Source organism: Cyprinodon tularosa, unplaced genomic scaffold (genome assembly GCF_016077235.1).
Source record: "Cyprinodon tularosa strain WSP-4 unplaced genomic scaffold, ASM1607723v1 ctg40, whole genome shotgun sequence".
Classification (NCBI taxonomy): Eukaryota; Metazoa; Chordata; class Actinopteri; order Cyprinodontiformes; family Cyprinodontidae; genus Cyprinodon; species Cyprinodon tularosa.
In genome coordinates, this window is record NW_024039119.1 from 3,219,728 (window position 1) to 3,237,672 (window position 17,945).

Here is a 17,945-nt window from a genome sequence, read left to right on the forward strand (position 1 = left end):
CAACAACAGAACATGTTTGGTAACTGGAACAAAATAAAAGAAACCAGAAATGAAAGTTTGCAAAGATCATAATAAAAATAAAATTTGAGAGTTAACATTTTTTTATATATATATATTTTTTTTCTTTTACAGATTTTATTTCCAGTGTTATTCTCTCTAATGTCTTTTTTAGGTAGTTTTACAAATTAGCTTTACAATGTAACTCTATTTAAAAAGAATGTAATTTGTAAAACTTTTTTTGAAAAAGAAAAAAAAGGCATTTTTTAATAAAATCTGAGGAAACAAAACTCCTTTTTTTTATATATTAAGACCTTTTTTAAAGTTTAAATTCTGTGTTGCTTTTTTTTCCTTTTAAATCTCCATTTACTTATCTTTGCTTGCAATACATACCCCATAACTGAAGATGTGTCAAGTAATGAAGTACAAATACTTCATTACTGTACTTAAGTACACTTTTTAGGTATCTATACTTTACTCCATTACGTATTTTTCTTCCTACTTCTGACTTCTACTCATTACATTTTTACACAAGTATTTGTACTTTCTATTCCTTTAATTTTTAAACAAACGTTGCTCGTTACTCTTGGCTTCGGTTTAATGTTTATAAATATTTATTTCACGTCATGTGCGCCATCCAGTGCAGATCATTGGCTCCATCCACATCTAGTGAAAACTAGTGTAATTAGATGAGTCATATAACACAAACACTCATTGGTTAGCTAAAGTTAATCATCAGAAGCAAGCAGGTGTTCTTCAAACTCCTAACATGAATTGTCTATGCCACGCTACAATGTTGAATTCAGAAAAAGATGTTGAAATGTCTGAAAGGTTGGACACAGGCCAGAGCGTATCAGGAGATGGAGACCATCAAGACCTCCCTCATCCTTGGCTCTATCTAAAAGAATTTTTTGAAATAGTCGAAAAAATTAGCTTTCAATTCATTTAGTGGCATCTGGCTGTTTTTTTTAAGGTTACTTTATACTTTGGAGCACATACTTTTTCACTTTTACTTGAGTACAGAGGTTGTGTTGAAACTTCAGCTTTTACCAGAGTGTTTTTAAACTGCAGTATCTATACTTCTACTTAAGTAACAAATTTGTGGACTTTTGACACCACTGCTGTGCCGTCATCAAGTTGGTAATAGTTGTCAGAAAGAAATATCTCAGCCTGGCCATTTTTAACAGTGTAAAAGAAGCAGGTAAATGTGATTCTCAGAGCTTGAATCTGTGAAATTCTAATAATTATTTAACTTAAAAATGTCATAAATTCTGAACGTAGAAGAAAGAACAAGACATGCATCAACTTCTTCTTCTACTTTCTCATTAAAGACTCAATCCGTTTGAAAAAGTTTAATACATCTCACCAATTAGATGTCGCACAAGGTTCACTTAAAAGGAGAAAACCAAAAACAAAATGACAAATACAGTTTGACACTGACACAATACATAAACACACATGCAAGTAGCCTATTTCATTAAAACTAGACCAACATGAGACAATGGCCAAGGGAAAATAATTTAAACAGTCTAAACATAAAATAACTCTATTTTGGCTTTAACTCCACCACATTTTGGCATAAACTTGATAATTGCTTTAAGCGTCACAATCATATTAGCACATTATTCAATTACTTAATTCTAAAACTCTGGTAAGCAAAATATTCAGGAATGGTGTTGGAAAAAAATCCACATTTAAACAATAAAAGCAATTGAAGACAAAATGGAGACATTGAAATCAGTTTCCCCTCATATTTGTTGTCATGTAATATCAACATTATTGACATTCCTTCTTGGATAAACACTGATGGAGAGTTTTTGTTGAGATGTCAGGTGAGGTTTTGTGTGAGGTGAGCTGCAGGGAGCTCTACAAGCTGCATTAAAACACAGAAATGAACATAATCCACTGTAAACATGTTCTGCAACAAATATCACAACATAAACAGACAGAGAAGAAGGGGAATATTTTCTGGTTCCATTTACAGACTTGGGTTGCATCACATTAAAATTGGCACACAGAAGCAGCGATACAGACATGCAAACCTTACGTTTCTCTGTAGTTTTACTGGGTTTGTTAAAACTGTGTCAGGGGAAGAAGGAGAAAGACGCATAGGGTATAAACACACAGGTTAACAGGTTCAAATAACCAGCGATGACCCTCTGCAGGCTGGGTGAGGTGTTGATGGTTACTTATGGTGAAAGAAGCTCGACGTTTTGGTCGCTGCAGCCATGAGCATATTAGCTTGGTTCTTGTGAGTTATACGAATCTAAAACAGAACAGCAGTTTGGGTCAGTAATGCATGTTTAAGTATTGATAAATAAGACATGTTTGTATACATTCATTTAAAAAAAAAAGAAATCAAATTTAAGGTAGAATGCAGTAAAATTGCACTTCAAGGCTCTTATTTGTGCGTTAGCTGCAGATTTTAATGCATTTCATCGGGAGTTTTTGTTGCCAAGTAACTGTAAAGTGGAGGGAAATTCAATTATGCTTTGGAAATCTTTTTACAAAAATCAAAAAAAGGTGTCTAAAAAAGGGTGCCTATTACTGTGATTAGCTGGAAAATGCTTTGCCAGCCTTTTTCCACCTGGATCCCCGCTCTATTTGGCCCTCATGTCCGTCCATTGTCGTACAAACTTGCCCCCACTTCCTCACCTCCTCGGCCGTGTCTAGACCCACAGCTAGTTCCTGATTCTCCCTCTTGCGTTGTGGCGTGGAATAACATAGCACAGACCACGCTTCAATATTGGACATAAATCAAATATATCTGCGACAAGCTCACTGTGACACACTGCTGCAGGAGGATAACCAGCCCTTTACAGGTCCATAGGTTCCTTGCTTTGGAGAACAGAGTTTGGTGCTTTAATGCGCTGTCACAAAGTCTCCATTAAAACAGAACAAAAGTAACTAGATTTGACGGTAGTTTACATACCTTGGCATTAATATTAGTTCCGGATATGATCAAATTTACCAAAAGAATTCCACTTTAATAATTAATAAAAACCAAAGCACAGCTGGAACGATGGATGGATCTCCCACTATCTTTGATTGGCAGAGTTAACTCCATCAAAATTACTATATTATCTAAATTTATAAACTTATTCCAATGTGTCCCCTTAATCGTCCCAATGACATTTTTAAAAGATTTGAATCAAGCAATATCTGGATGTTTATGGTGAAGGAGGGTCCCAAGAGTTAAGCTTCTTACTTTACAGGTTCCCTATGCTAAAGGCCGATTAAATCTTCCAAATGTAAAAATTTCTGTGTTGCTACATGGAGAGAGTGGCCGGGTTAATGTTTTTTTTCTAGGTCCCAAAAAAAAAGAAAAATCAAACAATATTGGATGAAGAGTTTGTATGAGATATATATATATATATATATATATAAAAAAATAAAGGTGCAAGAGGTCAGAAAAGCACTAAGTTGGCAAACCTGCCTAAATATATGCTTTGCTAATGTCCCTATCTGCAACTAGAAAGAAAACAATGGAGGTGGGATTTCCTGAAAAGTAGCCAATAAGAGGCAGTTGAATTTCTCAGGTTGGTTCCTCCCTCAGTGATAAAAGTTTACAGAAACACGCACAGAAACAGATTCACAGGTGAGGAGGAGAGAATCTACAGGAGCATATAAAGTAGAAGAAATGCAGAGAAGGAGGATGGCCTCATGGTTGTGATATATTGGGGGCATTATGATGAATCTGTATGCAGAAGACATTCAAATGTGTGTGGAGAGTAGTTTACACTTATTTTTACTTCTAATGAATTTTAACTTCTACACATCTAAATTTTTTTATTTAATTCTCAATACTTCTCTAAATAAAAGCATGAAATAAATATATCTAACATGACACTAAAAAGTTAATAAAAGTCATGTTTGTAATGTGAATCTGATAATTTATAGTTAGCAGATTAACCCGCCTTACCTCACAGGGAGGCTGCATCCAGGGCTCCCCGTCAATCTGCATTGGAAGAGCTTTTTTTGTGCTGCAATTAGAAACGCTAAGATACGGTTACATATTATGACATAATACGTGTCCGTACAGCAAAAAGCAAACTAAACAGAGAAATGGAGTCCTGATCAGCATCATGACGGAAAACCAAACAACTGTTTAACAATATGCTGAAGCCAAATGACTCTCATTCCATTCATACGTTTCAATTTGCATGTTTTCTAAAGGCTTTGTTGGGCTACTGTATAAAGCCTCAACTCAACGCTATACCTGACATTTTGAATTGAAAAAGCTTCCTGGATGCGAAGCGAAATGTGTTCAAACTTGGAAACAAAGTCCAGTGGATTGTTTTTTAGCTTTCTTTGGAATTAAGCTGTTAAAAAAACCTCAGGGGTTAAGGTTTAAAATAAGAATGGCTCGATGTTTTCATTGATAAACTGAGAGGAGCTTAGATCATGGTTTCATGCTGCAGCAGAAGGTCCAAACCTGATGGTGATTTCAGAGGTCTGTGCCAGTCTGTGTCCGGCACTCTTCAGTCCAGTGTAGATCTGTCCCATCTCCAACGCTCCTTCCAGCCCCACCACCTCAAAACGTTTATCGCTTATATCTAAAAGACATAAAAAGTACTTCAATAGATTTCATGTTTTTTTTTTTTTTTTTTTTACAGACAGTCTCTACAAGGTGATTGAGGAGACTCACCCTGTAAGACTGTTTTGAGAACTTCTCGGTCAGTGATGACTTCGCTGTGCACTGCTTCTGAAACACTATCCGCTTTCTTCGTTTCGCCCCAGAGGTTGGAGCCTCCATGCATGCTGGGTATGTTAAGGACAGCTATGCCCTCTAAAGACAAGTTGTCCAGGTTGAGAGGTTTTCCACAGCACTATAGAGCCAAAAAAACATTAAAATTAGTAAAAAACGATTAAAGATTTTAAACTATATCACAACAACTCCCTTTAAAAGCCCCTTTCACATTGGAGCAGGACCACATTGATAAAAACTAGAACATAGATGATATCAACAGAGTCTTAGAAAGCAATGCGCCCTCTCTAATATTAAACAGACATCATGTCCTGTAAATGCAGAGGACGCCACCAAACAGCTGCAACAAACAACTTTGCATCTCCATGTCAAATAGTTTAAGTTTAAATGCCTAGTGCACAACGTCAAACTCTGCATAAATAAATATGTATGAAGTAAATTCTGTTCCATAATTGCTGCCAAAAAACATGTTTCGTAAATGGAAATTCAATTAAAATGCAATTCAAAATGAGGACTTTGAAAATGTGTGCGAGATTGCCTTCGAGTCAATGAGTCGATGCAATCAACTGGTTTTCCTTAGATAGAAAACTTTGAACCTTTTTTGAAGGAACTTATATCTTCTTTTCTGTTATTCTGTTTTTCAGATCAATTTTTACAGATTGCATTCCTTTAAAAGATTTTTTATTCAATTTTTTTGTATATGATTTCCTCTGAAATGAGAAACGAAGAAGCCATCCAGTCGATGTACAAGGATGTCAGCAAAAACATTTTACTGGTCAATGTTCATGTCGAGAGAACCTTTGTATTTGGTTTGAAGTGAAGAGAAATCTCCAGCTGTCTACAGGCCAGAGGCAGAGTCCACCCTGGACAGGTCACCAGTCCATTGCAGAGCAATTTAAAAATATTAAATCTGTAATTTTTTTTTTGAATATAATAAAACATTTTTAGGAAAAATCTAATTTAAAATAAATCTAAAAAAAAAAAACAGCACATATTGTTGATTAAAACCTTTTTATTAAGTTTCATTTCTGGATTACATCTTTCCCCCCAAATTTTCAGCTCTTTGCAACAATAATGGAATGAAATTCACCCCATACATATGGACACTGGTCATGGTTGCTTAGATGCTGTCAGAGAGAAGCCCCATTGAGAGGTAAAATAATTTTTAGCACTTCCTCAAACGGTTTATATTTTTATCAGTTTTGTCAATCAAGTGATCTTATTGTGATCAGAGAAGAAATTATTTGGATTTGGTCCAAATAATTTCACTATACACATGAAATGAAGCTGTGGCAAGTATCCCCTACCTGCGTATCATTATTCAGGTAAGATTTCCTACATAACGATGCCGTTATATCTCACCCAGCATTTATAAAACTAATAAAGACACGGAAACCTCTCAGGTAAAGGGGAAAATATAGCAAATCCTCAGAAAATATCCACATAGAGTTACAGTATAACCCCTGCATGCATTATCATTAAAGTGGAATCGGGCTGGTCAGTGGCGCAGTGGGTAGCACTGCTGCCTTGCAGCAAGAGGCTTCTGGGTTTGGTTCCCGGCCCGGGGTCTTTTTGCATTGAGTTTGCATAGGTTTCCTACATGGGTTCCCTGAGCATGCCTGTTAATTGACTTCTCTAACTTCTCCTAAGGTGTGAGTGTGTGCGTGAATGGTTGTTTGTCCTGTTTGTCTCTGTGTTGCCCCTGCAAAGGACTGGCGACCTGTCCAGGGTGGACCCCGCATCTCGCCCGTAGCCAACTGGAGATACGCACCAGTAGCCCTCGTGACCCCGCTTTGGATAAGCGTGCAGAAAATGAATGGAAGGATGGAAGGAGAATAAATGGATTAAGGTGGAATGAATGGTAAAGCAGCAGAAAATTGTTTTGTTTAAACTCTTACCGTAATACTGAGACAATCCTTTAAATTCTTGCAAGAGGCTGAGATGGACTCGGAAGTTGCAAACTCAAAATACATCAGCTTGTTCTTCATTCTTGGGGAGAAAAAAAACAAGAAAAAAGTTTTAGTTAAATGCTTAGGGTTAGAGGCTTACATAAAATGTTTAATTTAATTGGCTGTTATGGAAAACTGCAAATCGAATCCCTTGGCGTTAAGCTATGCCGAAGGTGTTCTCTACTGTTTGCATCGAGACGATGGCCGATCACAAAAACAGTTCAGCTCTTTAAAGGTCTCAAAGATCTCAAACAGACAATGATAGGTTGAATTTATACTCATCTAAACTAGTACACTGGAAAAACGATCTAGAAATAAGTAAAAATTTCTTAGACTGAGTGTATTTACCATTATTGTGAGTAGGTAAATGAGTAGCTTGCCAATGGAATGAGTATTTTTACTCTTAAAATAAGATAATTAGATTATATGCACTTGAAATAAGACAATGCAATTGTGTTTTCTTATTTAAATGCAAATTGTCTTGTTCCATTGGCAAAATCTCACTTTTACTTCCTTAATCCAAGAACAAATGCACCTATTTATAAAAAAAAAGAAAAAAAAAAAGACTTATCTAGATTTTTTCCAAGCGTATAAAAACAAGCGAAACTGTGGATAATTGAGGATAACGTCCCCGACTCATAAGAGTCCTCACCGGCTGTTGAACTTTTGTGGATGTTTCTCTCTCATGGAGTGAAAGCGATGAGCAATGGAGGCATCCTGCAAAGATTTTAGAATAATCATATTTAAAGAAAACATGCTCTTTAATACCGACTCGTGGTTGAAGGTGTGTTTGATGCCCTCACCACTCCAATAGAGAAATAGTTGTTCATGATCTCATACGGCACAGGGTCTCCCACATCCTGAGGGTTTTTAGGAGTCACCCTGATGCTCCAGCGATCCAGAGGAATCTTCTCGCTTTTCTCGATCTCCCTCAGGATTTCCTTCAAGTCCGACCCCTCGTATCCTTGCAATAGTTATGATGAAACAACGCTGTATCCCCATTGTTTAGTAAAACATTTTCATATAGGTTAATATTTGACTGTTTTACCTCCTCCCCAGCGTAGGCAGCGAGCCATGTCGTTTCCAGTTCCTAAAGGCAGCACAGCCACTGGAGGATGCCCCAAGATGTTCGCCTTGTCTGAAATCACAGTCATTGTTTCTGAGCTTTAAGACGTCCCTCTACACTGGAAAAACTATCCAGAAATGGTAAAAATTTCTTAAATTAAATGTATTCACCCTTAATTTAAGCAGGTAAATGAGATGATCTGCAAATGTAATGACTATTTTTACTCTTAAAATAAGATAATTAGATAACATACACTTGAAATAAGACAATGCAATTGTTCCATTGGCAAAATGTCTCTCTTACTTCCTCAATCCAAGAACAAAGGCACTTACTTAAAGAAAAAATGTCTTATCTAGATTTCGATTTTTTTCCAGTGCATTACCCTTTTGAAAACCATACTGAGATCAGTCTGAGCTAAATGGCACGCAAAACTGGACCGGACCGTGCCAAACACAACTGAACCACGCTAACATGGTACTACTTCGTCAGGACACTGGAAAAACGATCTAGAAATATAACATATTATATAATAAGTTGGTCCAATACTCACTCTACTACAATAAAACCATTAGAAACATTATATAAACAAGCATTAAAAATACTGGATAAAAAAACATACCACTACCACCATTGTAGTATTCTGATGAAATATCAGTTAGTTACCTGGAACAATCTTATCAAATTCAAAAACATCTGTTTAATTTATAAAATCAGACATGGTTTAGCACCACCTCTATGTGACTTTGTACAGTTCAGATCCAGTGAGGTCAGGGTAACCAGAGGGGCAGTGAGGGAAGACTGCATCATCCCCCGGAGAAAACAGCCTTTGGTCAGGCTGTTTTCTCCGTAAGAGCATCTCAGCAATGGAACACAGTGCCACAGTGTCATTCTCTTCATTCAAAAAGAATGCAAAAAAATGGCTTGTAGAGAGCCAAATTTGTGTGCACTAAGGTTTTTAGTGTGTATTTAAATAATTTTACAATAAATTTTTTATAATTTTACATACATTTTACTTCTTAACCATAATGTTTTTATGTAATTGGTATTGTAATTTAATCTTGTGATTTTATACTTGTGTTTATTTTTTAGGTTGCCTTTTTAATATCTGGCTGGGGGACTACCGATGAAAATTAGCACTCCTTAGCTAACTCGGGTATATTTACATTGTTTTAATGTTTATTAATGTACACTGTCCCCTTTCAAATAAACAAATGAAATGAAAAGTAAAAATTTCTCAAATTATGTGTATTTACCCTTTTTTTGAGAAGGTAAATGAGATGATTTGCCAATTGAATGAGTATTTTTACTCTTAAAATAAGATATTTAGATAAAATGCACTTGAAATAAGACAATGCAATTGCTTTTTCTTATTCTAAATTTAAATTGTCTTGTTCCATTGGCAAAATCCGGAAGATCCGGAATCAATTCCGGAAAATCCGGAATTGATTTTTTCCAGTGTACACTGCAAAAATATCTAAATCTAGATAAGTCATTTTTTGTTAAAATAAGTGCATTTGTTCTTGAATTGAGGAGCTAAAAGAGACATTCTGCCAATGGAACAAGACAATTTACACTTAAAATAAGAAAACACAATTGCATTGTCTTATTTCAAGTGCATATTACCTAATTATCTTATTTTAAGACTAAAAATACTCATTCCATTGGCAAACTATCTCATTTACCTGCTCAAATTAAGGGTAAATTCACTTAATTTAAGACATTTTTTACTTATTTCTAGATCGTTTTTGCAGTGTAGGGCTTGGCACAGTTCAGTTCTGGCTCGGTTCTGCATGAGAAGACTGCTTCATCTCCTTACAGTCAGCCTCAGTATTCAGGAAATTTCAGACATTCATGAAAAAACAAGCTTTCCTACTGTGCCACATGATTTCCAGTCTGTCGTTGTTTCCTGCGTCTGTAAGCCCTGCTCTGCAAGAAGGATCTAGAAATAAGCCAAGATGTCTTAAATAAAGGGTATTTAGCAGGAAAATAAGATGATTTGCCAATGGAATGAGGATTTTTACTCTCAAAATAAAGAAAATTGATAATATTCACTTGAAAAAAGACAATAAAATTGTGATTCTCTTATTTTAAATGTAAATTGTCTCATTGGCAAAATGTCTCACTTACCTCGTAAATTCATGAAAAAAACGCATTTGTCTTAAAAAATAATGAACTTTCTAGATTTAGATTTTTTTCCAGTGTGAATAGACTATCGTTTGTCGTATCCACTTCCCAAACGCCAATCTTTCAAATAAATTCACCAAAGGCTGCCTTCTTCCCCTGACTCTCTGCAAACAACAAAATATCACGAAAACAAAACATAATTTCCTGAATGTTAGGGGCGCTGCCGTGTTGGTTTGCTTGTTTCCCTCTAGAGAGCAGTAGTACCGTAGATCGCCACAAGGAGGTGAGGAACCATGCTAGCGTGGTGTATAAACGGTCATAAGAACTGTGATCCAAGCTCGGCACAGAACGATTTTCAGAGGGTAGCTTAAATGGGGCTATAGAGTTGCGTTCAATACCTATTGCATCCAGGAGCCAACCGACTGTGCCATCTCCGCCACACACCAAGATCTTGAACTGAGGCAGGTTCCGAAAGAAGTGTAGTCTAAAATCACGAAGACTGCATTGATAAAAGGATCACATAAAAGATGCCTTGGTGAATTTGCACATTGCTGGTTTACTGTACCCTCGACTGGGACCTCCATTGGTGAGGTTGTACACCTGACGCGGGTTCAGCAGGCCCTGGAACTTCCGGAGAACTCTGCACAAAACATAGCAGGAAAATACAGCAAACAATCCGACACTTCTGCAGTGAGATCAGCCAATCGGTGCAGTATGAGCACAAGAACGAACAGATTAAGCAGCAATCTCTTTGGACACTAAACACACTGGTTCAGATTCTAAATAAGCTATAATATAAAACAAAGTTTTACATGTGCGATGAGTGGACATGTTAGGGGCAGAGTGCCCAAAATCTTACCCAATGAATCATCTAGCAATACTTTAACTTTGTTTTTGTTTTTACTAAAGTAAAAGTAGAAAGTAGTTGTTAAAGAAATTGTAAAAAAGGACCAAAATGAGTAAATGTTGCTCCATAACGTCGGAATAAATTTTTATGATGATCAGACAAACAGGTGCAAATTCTGGTATTTAATAGTATAAAATAAAATTGAAGAACGCAAATAATTGACATGATTTAAAATGAAATTTTAAAGAATGGCCAAAATAGAAACTTGAGATCAATCTTTCAACATAAAACATAAATAGAAGATAAAGAAATTCCAGTTAAAGTATCTACAGTTTTCTGCAGATCCACCTGGCGTCAAACAACTCAAGTTAGACATGGTGGGGAGAGTAACTAGAATTTTTTTAAAGAAAGTTACTGAAATAAATGTAAAGTTACACCCTGCCTCTGGTTGTAGGGGATCTACAAAGATTGCTCACCTAAACCGGTTCCCGTCTGCATTTCTTGGAAATCAGCAGACTGAAAGCGGCCAAAAAAAAAAAAAACATGAGGTTCTAAACTGTGTATATTGAGGTAAGGATGAGAATAATTAGTGGGGAAAAAAATAAAAATAACACTTAATATCATGAATACACTATTAGTGCACATCATGATGGGAGCTCATCTCTAACAGCCATGAACAAAGGGAAAAATAAAAGCTAAAGTTCATCAAAAAGATAAAACATGCAGCTGCTGTTGATTTTCATTTATGAAAAATCTCTTTGCACGTGGTTAACGTTTGCATTTGCATATCGTTCACCTGTAATTTGTGCGGTTTGGTCATTAGTAGAGTTAAATGGTCAGCCAACCAATGTTATGGATGATTAGCATTTTTGTTCTTGTATCGGCCCATAAGTACATCAGAAGTGCGTTCAGCAGCCGTGTACTGCAAAAATTATCAAAAAATTAGTAAAAATGTCTTAAATTAAGTGTATTTACCCTTAATTTGAGGCGGTAAATAAGATGATTTGTCAATGGAATCTGTATTTTTACTCCCAAAATAAGATAATTAGATAATATTCAATAAGACAATACAATTGTTTTTTTTCTTATCTTAAATTAATCGTCTTGTTCCATTGCCAAAGTGCCTCACTTACCTCCTCAATTCAAGAAAAAATGCACTTATTTTAAGAAAAAAATGACTTATTGAGATTGAAATTTCTTGTGGTGTGCCTTGAGATCACGTTATGCAATACAGGACTTTTATTTTCTAAAAAGTAGAAAACCTTTGGTGTTATTCTAATCTTTTGTTTACTCATCCCTATTTACTCAAGCTTTGTTTCCTAGTTGCTCACCGTTCACCCTGCTTCCCTCCACTTTTAGGATTTACAAACACCAGCAGTGGATGATTGTTTAGAATCGGAGCGATCTGAAAAATAAACAGAAAAATAAATAAATCCATAGGCTTTAGGTTACATCAGTAATCAAACCAAACAAACAGAATGTGTTCAAGTTGGACTTCCTAACAAGAAAAAAACCCCAAAACAAACAAACAAACAAAAAAAACCAAATCATGTCAGTTAATTACCAGTCAGAAACACGAGGCGCATGCATGGCTGATGCCTCCATCTGCTATTCACTGTTAATGTTCAGCTTAATTTGTTAATAAAGGTTCCTTTTTGTTACATTTGAGACTTGTGTAGCTTTCTCATCATTGTGTCATTTGTTTTATCCGTGTAAATGGAGGGAGAGAAAGCAATATTGGAAAATAAAAAAGACTGACGTCAAAATAATTGGTACTGGCCTAAAAGAAAAAAACTATACAAGTCAATTCTTAACCCAAAATCCTAGTTTAGATCAGATGGTGTAAACTGCATCACAGCTGGGTGTTCCAACAACACAACATTCCCAAAACAGACATAAAGCTTCTGGAATGGGAGAAAAGTTAACTTCATGCCTCGACACCCATCAATTCTAATTTACCTCAACTGATCAACTTCACTGATATAAAAAGTGCTCCCTTATCAGACCAGCGTTTCCCTAGAGGCACATTTTCACCAAATGTGTATATTTGAGCCTTAAAGTACAATTTTGTACGAATGAATTACCAAAAAAAAAAAAAAAAAAGACAAGGAATTAATTTAATCTCACAAAAAGTACAGTTTAAACGCATCATTAACAAACATTTGACAGCTTCACGTAAGGGTCCCACCGAGGGCTGCAACTAACGATTATTTCACTAAATAATTCATCTATCGATCTTGTTCCATTGGTAAAATGTCTCTTTTGCCTCCTCAGTTCAAAAAGATCTAGAAATAAGTAAAAATTTCTCAAATTAAGTGAATTTACCCTTAATTTGAGTAGGTAAATGAGATGATTTGCCAATTGAATGAGTATATTTACTCTTAAAATAAGGTATTTAGATAAAATGCACTTGAAATAAGACAATGTAATTGTATTTTCTTATTTTACATGTAAATTATCTTGTTTCATTGGCAAAATATGTCTTTTACCTTCTAAATTCAAGAACAAATGCACTTATTTTATGAAATAATGACTTATCTAGATTTAGATTTTTTCCAGTGTATGATTTATGATGTAAAATGTATCCTATTGTATGAATATGTATGTGACAAACTCCTTGTATGTACATAGTTCTGTTCTTAAAGTGTGTTGTTTCCCTCTTCGACCTTCCCTGGGAAAATAACAATAAAATATAGATTTAAAGAAAAGAAAAAGCTTTTTAAAAAGTAATGGCAGACCTGCAGGATGTGACCATCAGGAGTGACACTCAGCAGTTTGGCGTCTTCCTCCTGCAGCATTAACAAACAGCTTATAACACTGATGCCAAATAAAAGTTAAGTTGTTCCTAAACTGTGATATTTTACCTTTGAGATGGGATAGATGGCCCATGGTGGCAATATGTGGTCTTTCAGTGGGCCGCAGTCACACTTCGTCAAACCGGCACTGACGCAGTCATCATGGCGCTTAAAAATAAAGCAGACTCTGTAACCAAATCTGTTTTCCATCTATCGGTCAGCTTTGTGCCAAAGCATCTAGAGAGCGATCCTCACCGTCTCCTGGCACCAAACGCAGCGCTTCCCGGCTAACGTTTTGATCTTCTTCAAGCACACCTCACACTTGCTGGAGTTACAGTCAGCTCTGATCCAGTCATGAGTTGCTTTCTGAAGGAAAACAGAAACATAAACCAGAGAATATTCTGTTGCTTTTCTATTCTGATCTGTTCTAACAACATTCATCCAGTTCATGCTGGAAACTGTGGGGATTTTAAACAAATGTTAAGACCAACTTTTAAAGACTCCAGGTCATAGCCATTCTAAAAAAGTTAAATCCTCTGGATTTTTTTCCAAGTTTGAAGATGTTTCGCTTCCCATCCAGGAAGCTTTTTCAATTCAAAATGTCAGAAATAGCGTTGAGTTCGAGGCTTTATAGAGCAGCCCAACAAAGCATTGTTTTGGCTTAGAAAAAATTCAAAATGAACCAGAAGAACGAGTCCGCCTTTTAGTGATGGGGAGTCATTTGGTAGCCTGCAATACTCGATACCGGTCTATAGACTCTATAAAGCTTCGAGGTCAACGCTAATTCTGACATTTTGAATTGTAAAAGCCAGGATCTATGTTAACAACATTTCTACTCATACTCCTACTATCTCCCATAGACAAAGGAAATCTTTGTTTCAGACCGTTTCAGTCACTTCCCTCTGGCAGGAGGCTGCGGTCCACCGGGACCAAAACCTCACACTACAGAGCAGATTCTTCCCATCCGCTACCAGCCTTATCAACAAGGCCCAGAGACGCCTTGACACCGTCTCCCTTCCTCCCCCAATTTAGGACCTAGAAGCTACACCAACGTAGCATCTCTAGACCTTCTGTGTTACATTAACGCACTGAATACCGCAGAGATCACGGATTAGCGGACCGCTACCTGCTGGCTAATCCGGAGCCAACCTGATTTAAAACATCTGTAAATTACTGCATGTTGTCTGACGACAGTGTCTAACTTCACTTGTGTTGCTCCTCCTGTTAATACGGTAAAGCCCTGCAGAGCGTCCGGCACCAGCCTACACATGATCCAAATTATCCAATGAGCTGCTGTCAGTCTGGGTTGCTGCTGCTGCTACTTTTAGACACAGCAGGCAAACCTGTGGCAAACCGGGCGATGGGAAAGAAGGAGAAGATGATGAGAAAAAGAGAGCAGAGAAAGTGTGGACTGCTGGAAGAACTGTGGTGAACTGGTGAAAGAAAGTGAAATGGTGCTCAAAGATGACCCTGCACATTTAGAGGATGTTTGGCTCAACCTGCTGCTGTGAAGCAGGATTCTCCACCATGAACAGAATCAAAAATAAATATGGATCCAGACTCAAAATGAGCTCCTTGATATGAGCTTTAGAATGGCTTAGTCTCCATTTAAACCAGGTTTACAGCCTTGCAGGGCAGCATAAAGCCCACTGCTCTCATTAAAGGAATAGTACACCCAAAACATGATTAGCCTTCATTTTCTACTCACCCCCATGCTGAACAACACTCTGGAGTACTTTTTTGATATCTCAAATGCATCTGGAGATCTGGGAGGCTTCTTGCTGTCTGCTGACATTCAAATAATGGAGGTCTATGGTGACCGAGACAGAAAGGTCCATAAAAGTCCACAAAAAACGTGTCAATATTCCTCCATACTGCTCTTCCAATGTATTCCAAGTGTGCTGAGTGGGTAGCATCCAGAATTTACTCTAAACGAAGTCATTTAGAATGTTTTTAGAGCATAAACAGTAGTGTATAGGATTTCCTGAAAGCGCGCACATGCGCGTTCACAACGCTACGGAAGCCGGCAGACCAAACCAGATGAAAGTGCGCATTCAGCTCGGCAAAGAACTCATGCTCTTCCTCAACACTGAAGTCCTCAGAAATTTTTCTTTCGTTGTTTCTTTCTTTGCACAGGTAAACAGCACATTTCTTCTACGCTTGCATTATCGGCAGAGCAGACGCTGTATGCGCACTTTCATCTGGTTTGGTCTGCCGGTTTCCGTAGCGTCGTGAGCGCGCATGTGCGCGCTTTCAGGAAATCCTATACACTACTGTTTATGCTCTAAAAACATTCTAAATGACTTCGTTTCGAGTAAATTCTGGATGCTACCCACTCAGGACACTTGGAATACATTGGACGAGCAGTATGGAGGAATATTAACACGTTTTTTGTGGACTTTTATGGACCTTTCTGTCTCGGTCACCATAGACCTCCATTATTTGAATGTCAGCAGACAGCAAGAAGCCTCCCAGATCTCCAGATGCATTTGAGATATCAAAAAAGTACTCCAGAGTGTTGTTCAGCATGGGGGTGAGTAGAAAATGAAGGCTAATCATGTTTTGGGTGTACTATTCCTTTAAGACAGAAAAAAGAAAAAACATACGGACAGTTCAGGTGTTTTATAAATTATGTGAATAAGGAAATTGTCTATAAACCAAACTGAATGATTGTTGTTTTCTACTTAAAAAAAACACTTTAGATTTTAAAATGGAAAAATTTTCTATTTTTTTTTTCTATTTTTTAATTTAATAATTCAATGTATAACATGGATGCATAAACACCTAATTTTATTTCAGTGTTAAATTCTGTTTAAAGTAACATATTATAATCCAAAATGTCTCCAAACCTTTACTGGTTGATGATTGTCTTTATTCGGACCCCGGTGATTTCTAATGGGTTACCCCCGCTCTACTCATATATATATATATATATATATATATATATATATATATATATATATATATATATATATATATATATATATATATATATATATATATATATATATATATATATATATATATATATATATATATAAATTGTCTGCATCATCAACACCAAGTCAAATTCCTTGTAAGTGCATTAAACCAGATTCTGATTCTTACACAATAAGGTCTGCAAACATGACTCCATAAAAACCTGTAAGCTTTGGCGATGACATTACACCCTGAAATGGAGATTAAGCAGAGCATTGTCTGCGTTTCTGCAGAATTAGGACATTTACCAGCTGCACAGAGCAGACTGTGCCAGCTGTAATCTGCACTTAAAAACACTGATGGCTCGCTCCGGCTCTCTAATGCACCGTAATGCTCCCTGTAGTTACCGTGTTTACAGTGGCTGTTATATGGCATTGGGCTGCTTAAAAGAAGAAGTGAGGCAAAGATTATTTCCCCAACCCATCTTTAGCTTTAATTTAATGAATTATTTGAAGTTTCTTTTAAATTATGCTGAAAAAAAGAAATAAAGCTAAACTGCTTGAAGTCAAAACAGATGTTTGTGTTTCTTACACCAGTTTCCTCTTTGCTTTTGACAAAGGTCCGAGCACACGAGTCTCGATTCTTGTTGGCGCACTGGTTGTGGACAGTGTAAGCACAGCCTAAGGAGAAACATAGATGGCAACATCAGTAAAGACTGGGCAAGAAAAACCAGGAGACTCAGGTGTAAGGAGCTTGACTGCCCCCTAGTGGCAGCGGTGAGCTCTTACAGTTGCAGTAGAGTCCCTGCTTTCCGAGGCCGAGCAGCATGTTCTCACACACACCGCAGTAGGTGGGTTTGTTGAAATGCTTCAGCCTCCAGATGTGCTGGCCATCCTTCTCCGTCATCTTTGGGAAAGGAAGAAGCAGGAGGGATCAAAGTTAGGAACCCAGAAGGAATCTCATGAAGCATGAGCTCAATCCTTAAATAAAATAAACCCAGTTTTTCCGACGCAAAACCTCATTAAGGAAGCAGTTTAATAAATTATAATAATAATCAAATTAAATTTACTACAGCAATGTAAAGCAATTTTTGGAACTCATTAATTTTGCCTAATGCATTGAATAAGTACTTTATATTTGATCCAGGCTCCTTTGGCAGCATTTTCTACCACACTTTCTATTATTATGTTTGGATGCAGCCCTCAGAGGATGCAGCTTCTACAGCAATGACGTTTTGGGGTATTTTTTCCATTTACAGAAACATGTCCTTTGCTTGCAACAGTAATAGAACAGAATTCTCTCCATATGCGTCTAATCTTATAACCATTTTTTGAACAAACACTGGGAGTGAGTGGTGGCCTATGTACAAAAAAATTTAAATAACAATTTTTTTCTTCACATAAGTGCATTTTTTCTTGAATTCAAGAGGTAAGTGAGACACTTTGCCAATGGAAAAAGACAATTTACATTAATATTAAGAAAAAGCAATTGCATTGTCTCATTTCAAGTGCATATTATGTAATTATCTTATTTTAAGAGT

The 17,945-nt window shown here is 36.7% G+C and overlaps 1 protein-coding gene across 1 annotated transcript in view; it reads right to left on the reverse strand.

The window, feature by feature from the left end:
• Positions 1 to 1,953: 1,953 nt before the first annotated feature.
• dgkab (diacylglycerol kinase, alpha b) overlaps positions 1,954 to 17,945 on the reverse strand; it is a 38,046-nt gene continuing 22,054 nt past the window's right edge. The window contains exons 9-24 of the mRNA XM_038298114.1: positions 17,194 to 17,311; positions 16,997 to 17,085; positions 13,742 to 13,852; positions 13,556 to 13,654; positions 13,430 to 13,480; positions 12,023 to 12,096; positions 10,410 to 10,484; positions 10,243 to 10,328; positions 7,703 to 7,792; positions 7,458 to 7,618; positions 7,307 to 7,371; positions 6,604 to 6,694; positions 4,646 to 4,826; positions 4,433 to 4,553; positions 3,920 to 3,980; positions 1,954 to 2,263 (exon numbers count right to left, since the gene is read on the reverse strand). Coding sequence (XP_038154042.1) covers positions 2,183 to 2,263; positions 3,920 to 3,980; positions 4,433 to 4,553; positions 4,646 to 4,826; positions 6,604 to 6,694; positions 7,307 to 7,371; positions 7,458 to 7,618; positions 7,703 to 7,792; positions 10,243 to 10,328; positions 10,410 to 10,484; positions 12,023 to 12,096; positions 13,430 to 13,480; positions 13,556 to 13,654; positions 13,742 to 13,852; positions 16,997 to 17,085; positions 17,194 to 17,311 — 1,554 coding nt within the window. The 3' untranslated portion in view covers positions 1,954 to 2,182. The remainder of the gene's footprint in view (positions 2,264 to 3,919; positions 3,981 to 4,432; positions 4,554 to 4,645; positions 4,827 to 6,603; positions 6,695 to 7,306; positions 7,372 to 7,457; positions 7,619 to 7,702; positions 7,793 to 10,242; positions 10,329 to 10,409; positions 10,485 to 12,022; positions 12,097 to 13,429; positions 13,481 to 13,555; positions 13,655 to 13,741; positions 13,853 to 16,996; positions 17,086 to 17,193; positions 17,312 to 17,945) is intronic.